The 23,203-nt window shown below is 61.2% G+C and overlaps 2 protein-coding genes across 2 annotated transcripts; one reads left to right on the forward strand and one right to left on the reverse strand.

Annotated features, from left to right (window-relative positions):
* Window positions 1-2,043: 2,043 nt before the first annotated feature.
* On the forward strand, window positions 2,044-6,355 carry LMNTD2 (lamin tail domain containing 2). Its single transcript, XM_036281049.1, has 13 exons — window positions 2,044-2,228; window positions 2,319-2,471; window positions 2,847-2,934; window positions 3,017-3,172; window positions 3,489-3,560; window positions 3,635-3,723; window positions 4,064-4,350; window positions 4,758-4,869; window positions 4,948-5,134; window positions 5,213-5,332; window positions 5,412-5,608; window positions 6,043-6,121; window positions 6,224-6,355. The coding sequence occupies exons 1-13, from the start codon at window positions 2,044-2,046 to the stop codon at window positions 6,353-6,355; spliced, it is 1,857 nt and encodes a 618-aa protein (XP_036136942.1).
* Window positions 6,356-6,772: 417 nt separating this feature from the next.
* LRRC56 (leucine rich repeat containing 56) lies at window positions 6,773-20,734 on the reverse strand. Its single transcript, XM_036281126.1, is given in 11 exon segments — window positions 6,773-7,352; window positions 8,538-8,671; window positions 8,883-9,025; window positions 9,210-9,274; window positions 9,352-9,570; window positions 9,961-10,114; window positions 10,679-10,879; window positions 10,952-11,048; window positions 18,365-18,425; window positions 19,198-19,285; window positions 20,434-20,734. Coding segments are annotated over 11 exon segments (1,668 nt in total). The 5' UTR covers window positions 20,611-20,734; the 3' UTR covers window positions 6,773-7,023.
* Window positions 20,735-23,203: the final 2,469 nt, after the last annotated feature.

A 23,203-nucleotide genomic window follows, 5' to 3' on the forward strand; every position in this document is an offset into this window, starting at 1 on the left:
CCGCCCGCCCCGCCCCGGCGGCGCCCAGGTGTGGGCGGGGATTGGCGGTGCGGAGGGTGCGGGTGGAGCTCGGGTCCACTCACGGCCGAAGCCCGCGAACTACGCGGAAGCGCGTCCGATTCGGCGACCCGAGGGCGGCGCGTGGGACAGGTGTCTGGCCCCATTCCCGGGCCCACTTCCTCAGAAGCCGTCCAGTTGACGAGTCTCCCGTCTAGGGAGGGGGCACCGGCCTGGGACCCCGCAAGCCCGCCAGCGCTCAGAGGAGATCCTGCCCATGCGCCCCGGGGCCTGGGTCCCTCCGATCCTGCGCCCCCAGCCGTCGGGGCACAGGGGCCCGAGGCCGTGAGCCCCCGCGAGGGGGAGGTGGGGCCCGGCTGCAGCCAGGCTGACGATCCTGGCGGGGGAAGGGGCCACCCCGCGGTTGCTGGGGGCGAAGGCCCTGGGCTCTTTGTCTGAGGCTTACTCCTTCCACCCCTTCCTGTCCCCAGGGGTGCCCAGTGCCCTCCTGACTGCGGCCAGCCCTGCTGTCCCCGGGGAGAACCCACGCCAGCTCATCAGCGGTGGCCCCTTAGCCATTAAGAACCGGTGCTGGGCCCTGGCCCAGTGGTCGAGCGTCGCCCTAGGCATCCAGACGAGGCTGGCTTAATTCTGGCCAGGGCTCCCCGGGTTGCGTGCTCGATCCCCAGTAGGAGGCAGCAGATGGATGGTTCTCATCGATGTTTCTCTCTCTCTCAAATCTATAAAAACGTTTAAAAAAGAAGCAGTTCTGCCCTAATTAGACTGGACTGTGGGCGGTCTTCTCCTTTGCCCCTGTCCTGCCCGGCTGAGGAGGCCCACATGAACAAGTTGAAAATCTGAATAAATGCATAATGAATAAAGGAGGGGTGGCAAAGGCTGAGGGCGCTTGTCATTTGGGTCAGGCCCAGGCCTCACTTTTGTTCCAGGGCAGAGGGAACAGTTGCCATGGTAATGGGAATGTCCCCAGGGGTCCCTGTGGTGGCCCAGGTGGTGCAGATGGGCAGGGGAAGGTGAGGTTTCTGGCTTGGGGGTTAGGTAGGTGGGAATTGGGCACTGGGGGCAGAGGCTGTGGAAAGCACTTAGAGGGGAATAGAGTGTAGCAAGCCTTCCCCCAGCTTCTCAGGGTTATCCCTTGCTCCCTCTTCCGCTTCCTGTCCGCTAGGAGTATGGTCCTGCTGGCTTGTGGACACACTGGACAGCAATGGCCCCAATACCCACTGATCCATCTCCATGGCCCGGCTGGGGAGGGACTGTGGAGCCTCCCCCGGGTTGGTTGGGGGTACTGGGCTGAGTGATGACCATGGCAGGCCCTGCTGATCACTTAGTGGTACTCTGGGCCTTCAGAGGTTAGTTGGGCAGCAGCTCAGCTTCTCACAGCTTCTTCTTCAGGCTGGACCAGCCCCTGGTGGGGGGCAGGGGCGGGCTGGGGCCCAACCATGGCCATGGTCTGGGGTCTCCCTGGAGGTTCCTGGTAACAAACAGCCCCTCCCTTTCTGGGTGCTGGTATCCATGGCAATGCTATAGAGCCTTTCTCTCCCCAGGCCTGCTTGGATTTCAGGCCTCAGGTGAGTGTTGGAGGTAGGGCCCTGGGTCTGGGGGACATGGGCATTGTGGGTAAAGGACCAGTACCTCTGGGGACCCTGGCTGTAGGCTGGGGGTGGGCACCTCAGATCCTGGAGGGCAAGGGTGATAGTGAGGGACCAGAGGGAATGTATAAAACCCAGGTGACATGTTGCCTAGAGGTGTGACCTGCTGCCCTGGCCTGGGTAGAAACACACAGGTGTGGATGCCCACAGGACCCACAGTCTGGTGTTCCATGGAGTAGACACACACACGCACGCGCACACACACACACACACACACACGGGCCTCCTTGGAGAGCCACCGCTGTGGTGCTGTCTGGGGCTATTAGACACACACACACACACACACTTGGGGCCATGTTCGGAGAGCCCTGCCTGCTGCCCACACACGGGATACAGGGCCGACAGCCCACCACCCCTTTCAGCTCCAAGAACATCAAAAATGGCTCCCAAGTCTTGCCGGGAGGCTGGAGAAGCCAAGGAAGAGGCTTCCCCACCTCTGGTGGATGAAGAGCTGCTCACTAGCCACCTGGGGCCTCCAGAGGATACACCTGCAGACCTGCTGAGTCCCGAAAGCCTGAAGGACACCAAGCCCCGCTCCGCACAAGTGGTCTCCCTCAAGCTGCAGTAAGGAGGGGAGGGAGGGCGGTCAACCACTTAAGCCAGGCCAGCCAGAGGGCAGGGCCTGATCAAGCAGCCGGGACGCTGGCTTTGCAGAGTGGACCCCGAGTCCCTGGACCCCCGCACATTGCGGATGCTGTGGAGGCAGCGAGAACTGGAGATCCAGGCTCTGCGGTATGCCGTCCAGAACCCCCAGGATGCCCGGCACTGCCACATTCTGCAAGAGGTGGCTGGGCTTCCACCTGAGAGGTCAGCAGCGAAAAGCTAGTCCCCCAGGCCGGCCTAGCCCTGACCTGACCCTATCTGTTGGTTTCTCTCTGACCCCAACCCCAACCACTGAGCCTGACCAAGAACCTGATCTCAGCTCTGACCCTTACCCTGCCTCGGGCCCTAGTCCTTCCCTGACCCTCATCCCCATCCTAACCCTGAAAGAGTTGATATACTTTAGACCTGCCTAGACACTAAGCTTGAACCTGTCAGTGGGTACTGACCTCAACCAGGACCCTGCCTCTGACCCAGACCTCTCAGACTTCACTGGCCTGGCCCAGCAGCACTCTGTGCCCTTGGGCCCCTCCTTGGCTGCTGACTCAGAAGTGGGGGCCACTGAGATTGCCCTTCTCCCAGGAGTTCTCGCAGTCAGGAAAAAGTCCTGCAGGCCCAGGTCCAGAAGCTGACTCTGGAGTTGAAAGAGCGAAAGGAACAGGCCCAGGAGGTGAGGGGACCTGGGAATCAGGCAGGGGTTGGCCTTGGGGGGTGGTCAGAGAAGCCCCCCCACCTGTGTTTTCCTGGAGCAGGAGAAGACAAATCTGGAGGAGGAGCTGCTGCGAACCAAGACCTTGATGGAGCAGCTGGAGGCCGAGGTGCAGGCCTTGGAAAAGTCCTGCCTCCTGCAGCTGGCCAGCTCGTCCTGGGTGGGTCGCATGCTGAAGTCGTCCACTGGCAGTGTGGAGGTAAGCTTGTGCCCCTGGGCCCAGCCTGCTGCCTTTCATGTCCCCTCCCCAGTTCTCCTTGGACTTCCTGACAGCCAGTGTGCCCAGTCCAGATTTGTGCTTCTGCTGGGGGTGCTCTGGCCTGCCTGGGAAGCCTGCCCACCTTAGGCTTCCTCTGGACAGTGGCCTGAGACAAGGAGGAACTACAAGACCTGGGGTGCAGCCCACCTGACACTCAGCAAGTGTATGCCTCAGGTGCTGGTGAGGTTGAGGGGGAGAGATGTCCTGGGAGGACGAGTGCCTTGCCCCCAGCCTCTGCCTCCGGCGCCTCTTGCAGGTAGTGCCTGCAGAGACCCTGATGGAACCCAGTGACCACTCTGAGAACGATGAAGACACTGCTGCTCGGAAGGTGAGCAAGGTCCCCCACACGCATTCATGGCTCTGTGGGAGGGGAGGGCCACATTCCTGTTGCTTCCTGGCCAGGTTATCCGGCTGGAGGATGTGGACTGGAACAGCATCGCCCGTCGGTACCCCAACCTCTTCACCAACATCAAGTTGAGCTCGCAGTACAAGTGAATGCACTGGGGGGGAGGGACTCCCCCAGGGGCCGGGGGAGGGAGGGAGGGCTTGCCTTGGCAGATGAGGACTGGAGTCCAAGTCCCACCCTTCGTATCCCAGGACAAGTCGCTTGAACCTTTCAAGTGTCAGTTGTCTGATTTCTGGAACAGGGCAGAGAGGAAGAGAAGGGCTCCCGGGCCATCTCTGTCCTGCCATGAGCCCTTTCCCTGGGCTGGTTCCCAGGACCTGGACCACAACTTGGGGTGCCCTGCCCACCTTGGGGAGGCTGGCTGGGGGCAGGGCTGGGCCCAGGAGCAGCAGCCAAGCAGCCAGTGAGCATACTTCGGCCTGCAGGCACCTCTCACCCCGGCAGCCCCCAGAGCCCCCACAGCGCCCACCGGCCTCACCGACTAACGAACGTGGCTCTGAGTTGTGCAAACAGTACATGGAGCGTCATATCAAGAGTGTGGAGTGGTGCTCCCTGCCCTTCGTGGGCACCAGCAGCTCAGGGGACGCTGATTCTGACTCCAGCAACTGCCGCCTGGATGAGCAGTCTGGCATGCAGAAGGCGACAGGGCATCCGCCCCAGGGACCAGGCCACATTTCTTTCCAGCAAATAGACTCGGGGGCCAGGAACTTCAGTAGGGACCGGAAGGCAGAGACTAAAGGTGGAGTGGGGCAGGTCTCCCTGGTTCCTCCCTTCTGCCCTGCGGGGCTGTGATCTCTGCCCAATACCCTAAAGGAGGTCCCCTGACTGCCTGGCCTTCACTGTAGCCCTGAGGGAGGCTGCTGGAGCTTCTCCAGCCTCATCTGTAGGGATTGGGGTGGTTTTGGAGGCCTCTGTGCTCTGGATCAAACCCTTCCAAGAACTATGAGCTACCTCTTTGCTCCATTTAGCTGCCAGGGTCCAGCCACCCCTCCTGCCCTGGATCTGCCTCCTGGAGCTGTCCCTCTCCCACGTGGACCCCCCAGGGCGCTGCGGGCAGGCCAGTTGGTCTCACAGACGTCCCCAGTGGACGCTCCCTATGGGGGTCCCTCTCCTGAACAGGCCTCCTCTCTCTGAATATCCGGGAAACGCACTCAGACCGGCGGGATAAAATTGTCCAGCTGCGCAAGTCCCCTGCAGATTCCAAACTTTGGGACCCAGCGCACCCTTGGAGGTGAGAGAGACGCAGCTCTGCGCAGAGGAGCGGGTCTTCCAGCAGGAGGGCCCTGACCAGCTGCTCCCGCCCAAGCAGGGCCGGCTCCTGCCTGAAGATCGTGGCTGTGAGCCTTCGAGACAGGTTCGTCTGCATCCTCAACGAGTCAATGGAAGAGACGATGGACCTGGGTGGCTTCACCCTGCAGCAGTTCGAGCGCGACTTCCCGGTGTGCTTGTACCGCTTCCCGCCCCGCACGCTGCTGGGGCCGCAGCGCCACCTCACGGTATGGCCCGCTCCGCCCGCGCCCGCGCGCCCCCGCCCCTCGCCCGCGCCGCTCACCCGCGCCTGGCGCCGTCCCCAGGTGTGGGGCAAGGGGCCTGGCAGCACCAAGAAGCAGCCGCCCTCGTCCGTGGGCAGGAAGCCTCTCCACTTCCACCCCAGTCGGAGCTTGGTGACTCTTCTCCTGAGCCCCAAGGGCGAGGTCAGTGCGGGTCCCAGCCGGCAGGTTGGGGGAAGGCCTCGCGGGATGGGGGGTGACCGCGCGCCCCTCCCTCCCGCAGGTTTTCAGCAAGCACCACGCCCCGCATTGCGTGACCCCCGTTTCGAGGATCTTCGACGATAACACCAACTTGTCCATCGACAGCTTCCCACTCTCAGGGGCCCAGACTGGGGCCGACACTCGAGAGCAGCGGCGCCCGCCCCGATCCCCGCGCAACGGTCGGGTGCGGGAGGTCCGGGCCCGGCGCCGGAGGACGGGGTGGGGACCGCGGGTGCCTCGGTCTCCGCCTCCTCCCCAGGTCCCGCTCCCCCCCAGTGTCCCCCAGACCCCCGATAGGACCATCCTCCACTTCCGCAGCCCGAGACCTCGCCAGGCTGGTCCCCGGGTTATTCAGGTCCACCCTCAGAGCCCCACTTCCCCAGGCTCTTCCCCGCCAGGACCGCCCCTTTCTCACGGGCGGGCTCAGGCCCTCACGACCCCCTCGCCCCACCAGGACGCGGGCCCTGTTGCCCCGCCTGACCACCAGCAAGCTCCCCCGCATGTGGGAGGTGCCAGCACCACCCCAGAGCGCGGCGCCCGACACACCGGAGCTCCTGCCCGCCATACCCCGTGAGCGTGCCTGGGGACGCGGAGGGCGGGGTGGACCGGCAGGGAGAGGCCGGTCCGACGCCCCCCATCATTGCCCCACGCAGAGGACCGGCTGCGCCTCGCGGACTGCCAGGCCAGGAACGAGCACAGGGTCCGGGTGAGTGCGCGCACACGGGTGTCCAGGTTAGACCGCTCCCGCCCCTCTGCGCGCGGCCACTCCCCTCGCACCCGCCCCGCCCCCAGTCCCCGCCCTCCGCGCCGTGAGCTCTCCGCCCGGTCCCGCAGGTGTGCCGGAAGACCGTGGACCGGGGCTGCCCGATGGTGGCGCTGTCCGTGCACAGCAGAGCCGAGAAAAGATTCGGTTTCCGCTTCCTCAGCTGCCCGCCCATCACCGCGGACGCGGGCCGGCGGGTGTAGGGCCGCGGTGGTAGGGCCGGGCCAGGCCAGCATCTCCGTGACTGCGGCGGCGGTGGCGGCGGGGGCAGTGCGGGGTGGGGCGCCCGGGGACCGCGGAGATGCAGGGAGACAGTCGTGGGAGGCAGTGAGTGCCAGCTGCGTACTTTATTGAACCAACGTCACCTACGAAGTAAACTGCATTTCTGTACACCTGAGAGTCGAAAATGATTCTCTTGGTTCCCGGGTATCCTGCCCCAAGCAGAGGGAACTGGCCAGATCCACCTGGATGGGGAGGCCTGGCGACACTTTCCCGCTGAGGGCCAGCACCTTGCCTGGGACCGCCGCGCCCCAGGGGTTCGCTGAGGGCCTGCCAGGAAGTGGACTGGGCCAGCTCAGCCACCTAGCCTGGGCCCACTGTTCTCTCCCAGGCCTGCTCCTCTGACCACTCCCTCTGGGAAGATTAGGGCCGGTGTTTGGGAGCTGGGCAGTCCTGGGCTCTGGTCTGTGTGTCCTCCCTGGTGGTCCCCACTCCCCAGTTCTCTTCAGCAAGAGGAGCCTCTCCTGTGCCAGGGCTACCTTTTACCCCCAGCGACTCCCCCTAGATGCTCTGGGTTCCACGAGGCTCCACAACCAAGCTGGGGCCCTTTGGCCAAAGTTCCGTCCAGCTTGGCAGTGGGTGGGGGTTGACACTAGGGGTGGGACTGGGCTGGGGGGACAGGATTCAGGCGTGGCAGGCACCTCAGGGCTGGGGGTATGGCTGCTGGGTCTGGTGCTGGCTTTGGGCCTGGACGTCCATGGGCTTGAGGGCTTGGGCCTGAGGCCACCTCCAGTGCTGATCTCAGAGCAGCCTCTGCAGCCAGCCCCCGGTCCAGGCCTGGCCCCAAGCTGCCCAGGGCTCTGAGCCGTCGCCCCCAGAGCTGCAAGCCTTTGGACCCCCAGGAGCTACTGCTCGAATCAGGTGGCATGGGGACCTTGGGGGGAGAGGGGAGCAAATTATAGCCCAACATCCTGGAAGACCCTGGAAAACAAGGAGAGAACCTATCAGACAAGGCTCCCCCCAAGAATCATCGGGAGGGGGGTCACCACAGGCAAGCTGCAGTGGTCACTGTGGCTCCTCCCGTGGCCCTTTGCTCCCCGAGGCAGTAGTACCTCTGCCCACTCCCTGTGCTTCCCAGGGAAGCTGTGGCCCCTCATTATCGTCACCCCTGACCCTTGCTTGAGCTGGATCTGCCTCTGGGGAGGCAGGAGCCACGAGGCCGGGACTCTGGCTTTGGGTCACTAGGTCCTGCCCCAAGGCCTGCTCAGAGGCTGGTGGCCCTGGGCCCGTTCCTAAACCTCTGCTATAGACCAAGGCCCACACTCACCCCAGTGCAGACTGGGCAGGTATGGCCAGGGTCAGCCAGTGCCCACCTGGGCCAAGCCTGGAATGGGGGGCCCTGGTACCCCTTTTTCCCTGAGTCCCCACTCTGCCACCACTCCAGCAACTCCTTCTGGCCCTCCTGCCTGCTGCTCTCCCTCCACTAGGTGGCTGGCCTTCGACCCCTCTTGACTAGCTCATCTCAGGGTTCACCCTCTCTGGCCCCTCCCCCCAGGCCAGCACCAGGAGCAGCAGAGGTTAGGCCCTGTCCCCTTGACTGGGGGAGGCGGCACAGGAGGGTCCTTCAGCCAACCTTCAGCCTGTGCTCCTGCTTACCATGCCCGCCCCCAGGCTTGGACCCCCCTCGCCCACCAGCAGGCTCAGACCCTTCCTCCAGGAAGCCCCCCTGGCTGTGCTCGGGGAGGCCTCTCTGCTTCGCAGCCCCTGGGTTTGCCCCACTTGGCTGCTGTCACCCTGAAGCCAGTCTCTTGGGAAGGACATCATTTGACCTGAACCTGTGGCCTGAGCCCAGCTCTGGCCCTGTCTGCGGTCCTCCCTGCCTCAGTCTCCTGCCCACCAGGTGGGCCCTACCCCGCTGCCAGCACCTTGCCTTACTCCCTGTTCACTGGTCATGGTCCCTCACTGCCCCTGCTCCTTCGCTGGGGTGCCTTTCGCCTCTGGTCCCGCTCTGGTGGCCTCATGGTCCCCGCACTCAAGGGAGGGGCACGTGGGAGTGTCGCCTCCGTTGTGAGCCCCCCACCCCTGGAGGGAACCTGCAGGTCATAGCCCTGCTCAGTCTGGTGAGGTGAGGTCCTGTCCTGACATGGTGTGTGGGTCTCTCGGTACCTGGGGCCAGGCTCGGGGAGACGGGGGAAGTCTTGGGCCCGGTCTTGTCCTCTCGTTCTTCAGGGCCCCTCTGTGGGCCCCTGGGGACTACTGCCCCTTCCTGCCTGGAATCCAGGCACCTATGGGGGAGGGAGCTGAGGTGGGGAAGTAGGTGAGGCTGCAGCCCTGCCCTTGGAGCCAGTCCCCAAAGAGTGTGACTCTGGGATGGCACCCCGGCCTCAGGCTCCGGTGACCAGCTCCCCCGGCCATCCTGGGGGCCAGCGACTGCTCAGCCAAGGCAGCCCCAGCCAGGACCCCCACCAGACAGGACACAAGGCCGAGCTCAGTGCTGGGTCAGGCACCCACCGCAGATGAAGCTCCCTCCACGCCCGAAGTCCAGCCAATGCCAAGAGGTCACGGCTGTCCGCAGGGTCAGGCCCTGGGGTGGAGGCCCTGGTGGCCAGGTCTTCCAGCCTGCGTGGGGGCAGCTGCTCTGGGGGCGCCCGGGCCTGAGGAGGGAAAGGGCCTTGGAGGGGCTGTGTGGGCAGCGGGCTGCTGGGAGAAAGACTCCTCCAGCTGTGGAGGGCGTGGGAGAGGGGGGCCTGGCCCTGCAGTGGCACCGTCAGGCCAGGATGCTGTCCACCCTGGGGGAGAGCCCAGCACGCTGGTGCACACACTGGGGTCCCGGCGTACCTGGCACCGGGGCTGGCGCTCCCGAAGGCCTTTGGTGGGGTTTCCACAGAGGACCCGGCCTGCACCTGAAGAAGAAGGTGTGGATGGGCCGGTCTGGGTTGAGGGGCTCAGGGTCAGCTTCCTGCCGAGGCGGGCCAGTTACCGTGGGTGAGGTTGCTGGCGTCATCCTCTGGGGCTGGGTCCTTGGGAAGCAGACCTTCAGGCAGGGGTCCCCCAGGGACCAGTAGGGAGATTGGCCAAGGCCTGGGGGCCCGGGGCTGGGGCTCAGGCAGGGATGGCTCAGGACCGAATCTCCGAATGCGGTCTCCGTGGGGATGATCTGCAGGAGGTCAAAATCAGAGATCACCAAGGACCACACCAGCTGGCCAGCCCAAGAGCCCCCCACAAGGCTCTGTCTACAGACCAGGGACCCCTGCCACCCAACATCTGTGTGTCCCAAGGCCCAGATTTTGGACCTCCTCTTCCTCTTCGGATGGGTGAGGGGCCCCAACCAGGTGCTGCTCACAGGGGCGTCCTGGCCTGGGGGCAGGGCCCTGGGGATAAGTGGCTAAGGCTCAGAAGAGGGATCATATGAGGCTGGCCATCTCTGAGAGGCTTGGGGGGACTGGTATTAGACAGCTTTTGTCTTGTGCTGGGCACAGGGTGGAGACCTCTCGTGAGGCTCAAAGATTGCCCAGCCGGGTGGGGCAGCTCTTGCCAGAGGCCAGGTGGGTGTGAGTACCCAGCCTAGGGAGCAGGCCGTCTAGGGCACTGCCCTCCTTGATGGCCTCCTTCACCATGAGCCAGTCCTGGTCCAGCTTCCGCGAGGCCGGCAGGCCTGTGTGTGTGGCTGGCATCTCGTCCAGGACCTGCAGCTGGGGAATGAGCTTCTTCACCTCTGCCCTGTAGTTGTAGCCCTGGGGCACCTGCAGAGCAGAGAGGGGTGGCAGGCCTGGGGCCATGGGCCCTTCAGCCCAGCCGTGTCCTGGGGCCACTTTCCCCAGACCCTCCTGTGGGGTGGGTGAGGCTGCCCCACCCTGCCAGGCTGCCTGTGTCAGACTTGGGCACCCCGGCTGTCACCCAAGTGAGCTCACTGTTCAGGCTCATGGTCAGGGTCCAGTGCTGCCCTCTGGTCTGTGGAGCTGCCCCGAGCTCAGAGCTCTGGCTGGGTTGGCCGGAGTAGTAGCCGCAGGGCAGGTGGTGTGAGCCCATGCGCCTGGGCAGTGCAGGGGTGTGCGCAGCTGTGGGTGTGCACAGGCCTGCAGGCTCTGGATGGGGCCTGCATGTGTGGCGTGCGTGTACATGGGTCTGTGTTGAGACAGTACAGGGCACGTGTGGTTCCACGTGGCGCTGTGGGTTTGGGCCTGGCCCAGGAGGTGACACTGACAGTTGCCAGGGCTCCAGTTCAGTGAACAAGCCGCAGGGTGCAGGGGGCCACGGGCTGGAGCCACAGAGCTCGTCCCACTCCCTTGTGCACGGCTGCCCACCACACACACCTGGGTGGAGGGGCTGGGTTGCAGGCACACCAGGTTGCCCTCCAGGGTGAGCATGGCCAGCCTCGGGCACAGCTGCAGGTAGCGCACCTGCCCCAGGTCCTCCACGTTATTGCCCTCCAGGTCTAGCACCTCCAGCTGATCCAGCAGGCAGAGCGGGCTGAGGTCTGCGATGTGGTTGTAGGAGACGTACAGCTCCTGGGGCAGCACGGGAACCTCAGCCGGGGCCTCGCGTGGCGCCCTCCCCAGCCCGGGGCACCGCAGACCCACCTTCAGGGCCAGGAAGGAGCCAATGCCATCCAGGTCCGTCAGGCCACAGCGAGCCAGCCACAGCACCTGCAGGCGGCCCAGGGAGGTGCCCAGGTCTCTGCAGAGGGCAGGGTTGGGTGGTCAGTGCTGTCCTGGGGTGGAGGCCCTGTCTGTGGCCATGAAGGCCCTGCGCCTTGCCTCATGCCGAGCTGCCGGACAGTCACCTCTGGCCATCTCCAGGCACGTGGGCAGGGGTGAGTGGGGCTCATGGCAGAAGAAGGTAGAAGAAGGGGCTCCCTGCCTCCCTCCATGCTGCAGCCCTGGTCTCGGGCAGGCAAAGTGGCCTACACCTTCTCCAGCCCCTGGAGGGCCTGGCCTGGCTGAGAGGGCCACCCCTGTGCTGGACAGCTCAGCCCAGCCTGGCCTGCAGCTGCCGCGGTGGGGCTGGCGAGACGGCCCCTTTGCAGTGGGCTCAGCCTCGGGTGCTCTCCCTCCCTCTCTGTCCCCCAGCCTAGCTGTGCTTGCAGGACCTGCACGCCCTGGCCCCGGAGCCACCTGGCCACCCTCCTTCAGCCAGCAGCTGCCCTGCAGATGGGCAGCCAGGCCTCTCCCAAGTTAGGACAACTATAGAGGGCAGACCTCTGTCTCCTGACCGCTCTGGGTCCCCCTGCCTGCGGGGTCCTCGGGGCCTGGGTGGGCCAGGTCTGCGGCCAGGGCCGGGGCCCATGCCATGTGTCCTTGGTTCGGCTTCCGGGATGCTCCGGGTGTTACCTCTTTGGCACTTTCTCTCCTCACATCGGAATCTCCACGCCCATGCTGAGTTCTCCCCTTCTCTCCCTCTCCTGTCTGCTTGCCTTTTTGTTCGTTTGTTTTTTTAATCCTCACCCGAAGATATTTTTCCATTTATCTTCAGACAGAGTGGGGAGGGGGACATTGACGTGAGAGAGACACATCGACTGGCTGCCTCCCGCATGATGCCGACCAGAGCCGGGACGAACCACAATCAAGGTACGTGCCCTTGACCGGAATTGAACCCATGACTCTTTGGTCCTCGGGCCGACGCTCTAACCGCTGAGCCCAACCGGCCAGGGTGCTCCGGTTTGCCTTTTGTCGGCTCTCTGGGCCATGTCCTGTCTTCCGACTTCGCTACCAGCACTTTCTCGTGGGCGCCGGGTGCGCGCCTCCAGGCTCTGCACTGTGCCCTGCCGGTCCCCACGGCGCGCTCCGGTTTTCAAGACCAAGGGTTCCGGGCACTCTGTCCTCCTGCACCGTCTCCTGTAGGATCTCTCGGTTCGTTCTGCCTTTTCCCTTTCATGCTGCACGTCTTGCAATGTTGAAATTCTATTATTGATCGTTTGGGGGGTTTCAGATGGGGAGCGAGGGTCTGAGGTGCAGCTTGGAAATGCTGAGCCACTTGGGACGCTGATGTGGGGGCTCCCTCTTGGCTTGCTGGGGGGACCCGTGACTGGAAGGGGCTCTCCCTACGGCATGTTTCCTGCAGGGCCAGCCGCCCATCTGGGTGGGCCGCGCACCCTCACCCTCAGGCCTCCGGACCTGGCGCTGGCTCCTTCCCAGGTGACAGGACCAGCCTCCCGTTCTGCCTCCTCCAGCTCAGGAGGGCCCTTGGTGACCCTGCCTGTCCATCAGGCCCTTCAGTCCCAGCTGTCATCCTGATGTCCACACTTGTGTAGTCTTTGTCCTTTGCTGCCGAGGGCTCTGTGTGTATCCATCGGTCTCCATACGTGGCTTTTCCAGTCGTCTCTTACTCGGCTGAAATTCGTGTCCAGATCTTGACGTCCTTGGTCTGGAATTCATTCAGAAGCACCTGCTGCCTCTGCCCCAGGCTGAGCAGGAGGCTCGTGCCCTCTTCCCGCTGGGCCGCGCCCGCCCCACGCCACCGGCTCCTGGCTTGGGCGTTTCCATGGGAGGTCGCAGGAAATGGCTTTTTTTCCCTAACAGAAGACTCGTCCCCCTCTCTTGGCTGTCCCCACATTTTCTCTCTCTGTCTTAATCCTCACCTGAGGACATTTAAAACAAAGTTGATTCTAGAGAGGGAGAGAGAGAGAGAAACATCCATGGGCCGCCTCCTGCACGCCCCCTCACTGGGGACCGAGCCCGCAACCTGGACGTGTGCCCTGACCCGAGTCGGACCGGCGACCCCTTAGTGCACAGGACAACAATCGGCCACCCGGCCACACCGGCCAGGGCAACTTTTTCAAGAAACAATTTTAGATCTTTGAGTATATTAAAAACCTGGAAGGATTCAAGCCATTAAGCATTCGGCTCAAAGAGCTAGAAAGAAAAAGATATGACCAATAGGTGACACCCAGAAACACTGGAGAAGACGGAGCCTGGAGACAGTGCCTTAAGAGTTAATGGACCAGCCCTGGCTGGTTTGGCTCAGCGGTTAGAGTGTCAGCCTGCGGACCGGAGAGTCCCGGGTTCGGTTCCACTAGGGGCACGCACCTCAGGTACAGTTTATCCCTGGCCCAGTTGGGGTCGTGTGGGTGGCAACCAGTCGACGTGTCTCTCTCTCACATCAATGTTTCTCTCTCTGTCTTCCTCCCTCTCTCCCTCCTGCTCTATCTGAAGACAAATGCAAAAAAAAAAAAAGTCCTCGGGTGAGGATAAAAAAAAAAAAGTTAGCCCTGGCCAGTTTGGCTCAGCGGTTAGAGCATCGGCCTGCGGTCCGGAGAGACCCGGGTTCGGTTCCCGCTAAGGGCACGTACTTCGGTTGCAGTTTGTCCCCAGCCCTGGTTGGTCGTGCGGGTGGCAGCCACTCGATGTGTCCCTTCACATCGATGTTTCTCTCTCTCTCTTCCTTCCTCTCTCTCCCTCCCACTCTATCTGTACAAAAAATGGAAAAATATCCTCGGGTGAGGATAAAAAAAAAAAAAAAGTTAACCGACGATCTTCTGGTAAGACCGAGCAAGGGTAAAAAGAGAGGCCATGCAAACAAGTCTGTAGAGTTCAGAAGGGGGAATGATAATTACGGCCATGCCAACAATTTCAAATAACAACAGACCAGTATGAACAAGTGTATACCAACATTTTGAAAACCTAGACAAAGCTGGCACTAAAGGAAACAGAGAATCTGATTACACTAATAGTCATGAAAGAAATTAAATGGTGCCCTGGCCGGTGCGGCTCAGTCGGGTGAGCGTCATCCGTACACCACAGGTCACAGGTTCGATCCCCGGTCAGGGCGCATACGAGAATCAACCCATGAATGCATAAGTGGGACCAGCCGCTCAATCTCTCCCTCTCTCTCAAGTCAGTCAATAAATAAAAATTTAAAGAAAATAAAGGAGAGCCCTGGCCGATTTGTCTCAGTGGATTGAGCATTGGCCCCCGGACCAAAGAGTCGTGGGTTTGATTCCGATGGAGGGCATGTACCTCGGTTGTGGTTCTTCCCTGGCCCTGGTTGGGGTCGTGTGGGAGGCAACCAGTCGACGTGTCCCTCTCACATCGATGTTTCTCCTTCCCTCCCTCTCACTCTATCTGAAGATAAATGCAAAAATATTCTCGGATGAGGATTAAAAAATAAGTTAATTAAAAAAAAGGAAAATAAAGGAGAAATATCATCTTAGGATCATGTCAGCAGATGTAGAAAACTTACACACATTAAAATCAGGACAAACCATTCGGCCGGTGTGGCTCAGTGGCTGAGCATTGACCCTGCACCAAGAGGTCCCCAGTTCGATTCCTGGTCAGGGCACATGCCCAGGTTGTGGGCCCAGTCCCCAGTGGGGGGCATGCAGGAGGCGGCCCATCCATGTTCTCTCTCATCGATGTTTCTCTCTCTCTCCCTCTCCCTAAAATCAATAAAGGAAAAATAATAAAAAAGATCAGGACAAACCAAGAATGCCTGTCGCTGTCACTTCTACTGATTTTATAACCCTCACCCGAGAATATATTCATTGATTTGAGAGAGAGGAAGGGAGAGGGAGAGAGGAGAAACATCGAAGGGAGAGATGCATCAGATCCACCGACTGGTTGTCTCCCGTACGTACCCCGACTGAGGATCAAACCCATGACTTCCTGGTTCACAGGACGATGCTCACAGGTCACTGCTACATTTTAACGTTGTACCGTGAGACGAGAAAAAGAGACATGAGGATTAGAAATGCAAGACAACACCTCTAACGGGCCAGTAACACAATCATCAATACAGAAACCCCAACTGAATGAGCCAATTATTTGAATTAAGAAGAGAGTTGGCAATACCATAAACACAAAGCAAAGGTACAATATGGCCAGGTATGCGATCCACTTACAAAGACCAAGTGTTGTACTGATTTTAAAAACCCAGCCCTGGCCGGTTTGGCTCAGCGGTTGGGGCGTTGGCCTGCCGGACCAGAGTCTTGGGTTCGATTCCTAGTCGTGTGGGAGGCAACCAATTGCTGTGTCTCTCACATCGATGTTGCTCTCTGTCTCTCCCTCCCTCCCTTCTGCTCCACAAAAAACAAACAAACAAACAAAAGATGGAAAAATATCCTTGGGTGAGGATTAAAATAAAAATAAAAAGATTCTCAATCAACATAGTTTCTCCACATTGGCAACAACCAACCAGAAAACACAACAGAAACAGGACCTCATTCATGCGTTCCGAGCACTCTGTGTGGCAACTAATTAGGTACTGGCTTCCGGGAGGGGCTGGTGTCCTGCGCCCCAGTGGCAGCAGGTACTTAGCCCTCCAGTGGCTGGTGTGCCTGCGCACAGACATGCGCGGGGGCAGCGCTGGGGACACTGCTGTTCCTGGAATGGACACAGGAGGGCGCATCCCTGTGAGGGGTTGAAGTATGCACCCCCAACTCCTATGTTGGAGTCCTCACTCCCCAGCACCCCAGAGTGTGACCTGACTTGGAAATGGGTCTTTGCTGATGTAATTAGTGAACATCAGGTCGCATGGAGCAGGGTGGGCCCTGACCAATGGGACCGTGTCGGTCATGTGGAGAGACACACAGGCGGGGAGAACGCTACCTGCACCCAAAAGCAGAGATGGGGGTGGCGAGTCCACGAGACGAGGAACCCCCAGGGAGGAGAGGGGAATGACGGGGTCTCCCCCTTGCGGCCTCAGCAGGGAGCAACGCTCCCATCCACGCCTTGGTCTTAACCGCTGGCCCCAGAACTGGCGAGAAGCAGGCTGGGCTACTCTAGCCACCGGGTTTGTGGTGGGTGCGTGGTGAGCAGCCCCGGGAAGTGAGCACACCCCCTCGGCCCACCATGCTGGGGGAGACCTGGACGAGCCAGCCCGGGTGTCTTGTCTGCTCCCCGGGAGGCAGGACTCTGGTCCATCCTGCTCGCCGATGCCCACAGTACGTATGCATCAACGGTTTCCCGTGGTTTAGGCTGCTTGCATACGTGTTTCTGCAACTGGCAGGTGAAAACATTCTGATAACAAACTGTACAGGGGACATTTAAAGACTCTTAAGATTTCTGTAACTGGCAGGTGAAAACATTCTGATAACAAACTGTACAGGGGACATTTAAAGACTCTTAAGATTTCTGTAACTGGCAGGTGAAAACATTCTGATAACAAACTGTACAGGGGACATTTAAAGACTCTTAAGAACGGAAACGCCCTGGCCGTTTTGCTCAGTGGGTAGAGCACCAGCCCACAGACTGAAGAGTCTCAGATTCCGTTCTGGTCAGGGACACAGACCTCGTTTGCGGTTCAACCCCAGCCCTGGTCGGGGTGGTGCGGGAGGCAACCAATTGATGTGTCTCTCTCATGTTGATGTTTCTCTCTCCCCCAACTCTGAAAATAGGTGGGAATATGTCCTCAGGTGAGGACAAACAAACAAACACAGGAATGGAGAGCTACACCATATTCATGGATGCGTGTAACTTAACAGATACACCCAAATTAGCACGCGAATCTTTTTTTTTTATCCTCACCCGAGGACATTTTTGCATTTAACTTCAGATAGAGTGGGAGGGAGAGAGGGAGGAAGAGAGAGAGAGAAACATCGATGTCAGAGAGACACATCAAGTGGCTGCCACCCACACGATCCCAACTGGGGCTGGGGACAAACTGCAGCCGAGGTACGTGCCCTTAGTGGGAACTGAACCCGGGATTCTCTGGTCTGCGGGCCGACACTCTGGCCAGGGCTCCATTGATTTTTTAGAGAGAGTGGGAGGGAGGGGAGACAGAGAGAGAGAAACATTGATGTGAGAGAGACACATAGGTTGGCTGCCTCCGGCACAGTCAGACAGGGGCTGGGGATTGAACCCGAAACTCAGGTATGTGCCCTTGACCGGGAATCGAACCTGTGACTCTTTGGTCCAAGGGCTGACACTCAATCCACTGAGCCACACCGGCCGGGCTCTCGTATGGTTTTTATCGTTCATTTTATATGCTTTTTACGTACTTTTACTGGTCTTTCACCCAATGTGCAAGCCTAACAGTGAAGGGGGAAATGACGGCGCCTCTGTTGACAGTACGGGGCCTGTCAGAACGCTGTTTCCGCGGGTACTGAAGGGACGGTTCTGAAGCCGGTTTCCAGATGCTCCCTTGGGGTGCAGCGTCCTGTGTGCCCGTGGCCCCAGCTCCCGCTGCAGAAGTCAACGGTCTTCCATCCCCAGAGCTGCGGGTGTTTCGTTAAGTTCTTTTTTATGTGAATTTGTTGCATATCAGTATAAATAAGGAGAATCAGTGAACATTTACAGTGAGGTTGCTCAATAAACTTTGTGGGCGGGCATGGCGGGACCCGGAAAGGGGCAGCGGGCTGGTCTGACACTTCGATGGGCGCCCGCCTCGTGCATGGCACAGAACCAGCAGCGTTCTCACGAAACCCCGCTCTGTGCAGAAAGTGAAGTCTGACGTCCCCCTCAGCTCTGTTCTCCGCAGCCCCTCAAGGCGAACAGAAACCCATCATCTGTTCCTAGTCCTGAAGCTCATCCTTTAAGTCGATGATGGAAGTGCTGGCGTCACATCCTGTCCCATGAGGCTGTGCCGCCTGCTGGGCTCATGGCACCCACGGCCACCAGCCACCGGCACGACCCCAGCTCTGCCCTCCCAGTGCAGAGACACCCCAAACCCCGAGGTCTTGCTTGGTGCTGGGGCACTCTCCAGACTCCCCGAGGGTTGGAGGCCCTTTGCCGACGGTCCGCGAGCACCTTCCAGCACAGTAGGTCCTTGGAGAGCTCGTCAGCCCCACACCCTGGAGTGACCGGCCTGACCCTGAACACAGGCCCTGGTGTCCCTCAGTAGGTGCCTCCAGCCCTCAGGGGTGGGTGACGTGAGCTACATTGTCAGAGTCGGACAGAAGGGCGCATCAGGGCCGGCAGCCGGACAGCAGGACAGACAGGAGCCTCCCAGCGGGTACCCACCCAGGAGAGACCGTGCCCTGAGCTCTCCTTTCAACCCCTGCAGGACCCCAACCCCATGTGTGGCAGGACAGCCCTGTGGTCCCCAGGAGGGGCACTCACCTCACAGAGCCCAGGCGGCTGTCATTCAACTTCAGTTGGCTGAGGTTGGGCAGGTGCACCCCTGTGGGGCCACAGGGAGGAGGTCAGATGCAGGCCCCCTGCTCACCTGCCCCTCTCTGCCCCCTGCTGCCCCTCAGCCCTGCTGCCTGACGGCTTCTCTGAGGCACAGCTCAAATGGGGCACGCAGGGCAGGTGCGATGGCGCCCCTGAACCCACAGGGCACATGGAGACCCCCAGCTGCTCTTCTCCAGGAGGTGGCTCGGAGGAGGGGAGCCAGCTGGAATGGGCGGGGCCACCAAAGCTTGGGCCCTGCCCCCAACCACCTCCCAAGGCCTGCCCATGGGCTTCCCAGGTACCCCCAGACCATAACCTCCATCAGCTCACAGTGCTGGGTGCCTGAGCACGGGAATTCCCAGCCAGTGTCCCTGCACATCCAACGTCCCCAGGAAAGGGTTCTGAGCTACCGACCCCTACAAACCATAGGGCACTGTCCCTGTGAGACCAAGTCCCCAGGCCCCGGAGAGAGGAGTGCGAGTGGGCCTGTGGGGTGCAAGGCAGGCCTGTGGGGTGAAGGGTAGGCGTGTGGGGTACATGGCAGGCTTGTGGGGTACAGAGCAGACCTGTGGGGTGGAAGGTAAGCCTGTGGGGTACACGGTGAGCCTGTGGGGTGCAGGGCAGGCCTATGGGGTGCAGGGAGAGCCTAGGGGGTGCATGGTAGGCTCATGAGCAGTGGTCTGATGAGCAGAGCCTCGCAGGCCAGGTCCGAGCAAGCAGACCCTCGAAGAGCGGTCTGGCCTAGGCAGTGGTGGGTGTGGACAGCGATAGGCTCTTACCAAAGCTCCCCAGGCTATGTTCACGGGTGTCCACACACATCTCCAGCATGCTCACCAGCCGAAGATCATCCACCTGGGCCAGGGCCTGCTGCAGAGACCGGGGGGAGTCAGCCCTGGGGACTGGACAATGGTCACTCCCTCCCCGTGGTCTTCCCTGGTGGCCTTCCTTGGTCTGTCCCAGCCGGCCTGGGTGAGAGACTCCTGGTGTGTGGTGCTGGGCAGGTGACAAGGCCAGGTTCACCTCCAGGCCCAGCCGAGGTGCATGGGGGGCACAGCCAGGCTGGACCCTGTCCCACCCACCCTTCCCTACTGTCCAGGATGGGGGTTGAGAAGGACTAGAGCTGGTGGGCAAGCCCCTTCTGATGTGACAGCTCACGGTGACGGCAGCGTGCTGGACAGAGGCACTGGGACCTGGGCACGGAGGCGTGGCTGGAGGGCCACACAAGTGTCACTGAGGGGCCAGCAGGAGGCACGGGAAGGGGCCTGGTGGGAGTGTCCCGTCCTCCTGCAGTGACCAGACAGCTCAGATCCTTCTCCAAGTTGGTCAGGAAGGTAGGCAGGGCCTCAGGCAGCCAGGCTGCATTTGGGTGGGTGCTTCATGCAGGTGTCTCCCGGGTGTGGCAATGGAGGTCCTGGCAGAGGTCATGTCCACCCCTCACCACGGCCCATGGTGGACAAGAAGCGTGACCAGGAAGGGAGGTAGGGGAGGCTAGGAGGTTCAAGGTTTCCTAGGGGCATCTTGGTGTGGACCTGCAGTCAGAGGGCTCTGTAGAACCTGGTGGTCTGAGGGGGGAGGTGACAGCAACCCCCCCAGATTTGGGGCAAAGTCTTTAGCAGCTTCCCTGGAGATGATCAGTGGGGCCCTAGAAGCTCCTAGTTTCATTTATTCTTTGTACTTTGTGCCTGGAAGATTTATCTCCCTGTCTCCCAGCAGAATGTCCGCTCCTTGATGAGGGGCGCCCTCTTGGGTTCGTCCTGAGAGCCCAGGGCACAGAGGGTGCTCAGCAAATACTGTGGGATTCCTACCTGGCTCAGCCCCTCTAGTGGCCTGAATGCCTGAGGGACATCTGTGTCACCAAGCACCTGGAGTTGGCCCCAAGGCTGATGCAGACACAGGGGACACATCCATCAAACAGGCAAGGCCAGCAGGGCCAGGGACGGAGGGCAGGCTGGACACCAGCCCCAGTATCACCCCTGCAGGCCCCGCAGCCTGAGCCCCTGGCCCCCAGCACTCACCAGTCGGGCAGGTGACAGATACTCCTCCACCAGCTGCTTGACGTGGCTCTCCCCATGGCTGCCCGTGTCCTTGCTCTGTGGACAGGGGTTGTGCAGGCCCTGCCAGCTCAGCTCCCGCACTTGGACACTGGCCACGCTCGGCTGAGGCCCATGGGCTCTGTCCCAGGCCTGGTCCATTCACATGCAACCTGCTAGGACCGGCAGAGGGCTGATCTGCAGAGCCCTCAACACAGCCCCACACACAGCCCCAGGCCCAGAGAAGGCTCAGTGGTGCACTCATCGGCTCAGCCTGCCTAGGGACCTCGCTGTCCCCTCTCTCAGCCCTGGCTCACACCGCCTGCCTGGACAGGTCGCCTTCCCTGTGTTCCTGCAGGGTCCATGTGAGGGGAGCGGGCTCCAGGCTGCCTGCTGTGGCCAGCAAGCTGCTGCCTCAGGCTATTCTTTCTCCACCAGGACCAGGGTCTCAGGCATATCCCCCACCCCACCCCTGTGCCCCCTGAGCCCCCTGACCTGGAGGCAGGAGCCTTCTCCCACTGTGGGTCAAACATCCGGGCAAGGGGGTGGCATGTGGCCCCAGGCGGCACCTGCAAGAGAGAGTAGGGCTGGCCAGGCCCTGGCCCAGGGGACCTGGCCAGGCCGGGCCCAGGCCACAGGACCCAGGAGCAAGCAGGAGCAGAAGTAGGGGCTGTCAGCCTGGGTCCTTTCCACCATCCTGCTGGGAGACCTGGCCTGGCTGATGAGGAAGACAGCCGGGGGGTGCGGTGCTGGGGTCCTTCCAAGGCTACTGCCTGGTCCTCACTCAGCTCCCCATGTTCTCTACCTTGACTCCACCCTCTCTTCAAAAGGGATCCTGGGCCTTCTGGCCTGGACCATCTCCTGTGGGCTAGCCTCCGCAGCACCCTGTCCCTCCTGCATGCCCCCCACCCCAAGTCCTAGGGGCGGTTGTCCAGTGTGTTCTGGGACCACCTGCACCAGGCTCACCTGGCTTTGCTCCTTAAAGACGCAGAAGCCTGTGCGTGGAATGTCCTGGCCATCCCCCTCCATCTTGGGTGGAGCCTCCTTGATCCCCCCACGTCCCCACTCCTGTGCGCCCTCCCATGCTTCCTGCATTGACCTTCATAACGATACTGACCAGTCTACAACCCTCTGCTTTAGCCCTTAGTGGGTTGAGGGAGGACCTTGCCCCAAGGCGGGCTCTCTGTGGGCAGGATGCTGGCCTGCCCAGCCCACAGTGCACACAGAGGGGCTCTCAGATACTGGCCCTAGGAACTCACGATCCACCATACATGCCTGTCAGCCCCTTGTGGACATTCAAGATTCATTTTCATCATCATGTCCACAGACCCCCACCCTGGCCCGGGAAGAGGTCCGCTGGGTTTTGACAGGTGGTCGGAATGCTGGGCCCTAAGGCAAGCTTTGCCTCAGGGACCTCATTTAGAAAGTGACCCCACACAGGGAGGACCCATGGAGGTTGAGGCCATGCAGGTGAGCCCCTCGACAGTCTCACGGAGCTTCTGGCCAGGGTTTCTTTCCAAAAGTTCCCTGGGCCTCCTGCCCCCTTCTCCAGCGGGGAAACGCCCAAGCCTTGCAGGAGAACACTACCACCCTGCCCCCTGGGAAGATGCTGCCACCCTTGCCAGCCTCAGGGGAAGCCATGGGCTGGCCAGGGTCTGTTACTGGGGTGCTCACAGACAGCACTAAGGGAGGAGCCCACCACCCTCTTCCCTCTGTGCCTCAGAGCATCTGGCTGCAGGTCCCGCTCTCGACTAGGCCCAGAGGATCTGTCCAGTCTGGCCCAAAGGTCTTGGGGTCCAAGGAGCCAGGCCTGGGTTGAAGGCTTTGGTACCCATCTAGACACTGTCCCCACACATTCATGTCCTGGCCCAAACCTGTCCATACTGTTCATGGCCCTGTTTCCACCCTGCCCTGCCACTACGTGAGACCCCCAAGCTGGAAACCTGGGGGTCTCTCTGTCTCCTCAGGCCAGGCTAGTGCCAGCTCCTGGAGGGGATCAGCTCTTTGGGTCCTCTTGACTTCTCCATCCTTCACCACAAAGGGAGAGGCTCTAAAGCCAGGGTCTACTCCCCAATAAGTCCCCCGCATAGAGAACCCCACAGAGCCTGCTCCCTGCATCCTGGGTCTCCCCCTCCAGAGGCAGGGCTTGGGGCCCCTCCTATCTCAGAGACTGGGAGGCTCTCCAAGCGAGGGGCCGCAGGCAGGGTACCCAGGGGACCAGATTTGACACCTGGGGGCATCATTGAGTTTCCCACTGGCTTTACTGCTTAATCCTCACGCCCGCCCCTCGGCCTCAGTTTCCCCTCTGGCATCAGGGAGATCGCAAAGCCTTGAGGCCCAGGACCCAAAGGCCTGCTCTCACCTGAGGGCTCCGCCCCAGTGCCAGGGCCCCGCGGGCTCGGCCCTGGGCACCCTCCGCCGCCAGACGCTCTCTCCGATTCTGAGTTGTTCTTCCGGGGCCGCAGGGGTTGCAGAACCTGGGCACCATGGCAACAGGGGCAGTACCTCATTTGAATAATCAAATATTCATGAGCCGTGGAATCACCCTGGCTCTGTGGGGGCAGCCACACCCCTAGTAACAGTTGCTATGGTAGGCCAGCTGGGCGTGGGCAGGGGCGTGGCCCCTGGTAGGTACAGCGTGCGTGGGCGCCCCTTGGGCTGAAGTGGAGGTAAGGGGTGCGGCGCAGACCTGCCAAGTGTCAGCCCCCAGCAAAGGTGATCTGTGGTGGAAACTCCAGCCCACATTCCCAAAGTG

The sequence above is a fragment of the Molossus molossus genome, unplaced genomic scaffold (assembly GCF_014108415.1).
Source record: "Molossus molossus isolate mMolMol1 unplaced genomic scaffold, mMolMol1.p scaffold_m16_p_31, whole genome shotgun sequence".
Taxonomy (NCBI): domain Eukaryota; kingdom Metazoa; phylum Chordata; class Mammalia; order Chiroptera; family Molossidae; genus Molossus; species Molossus molossus.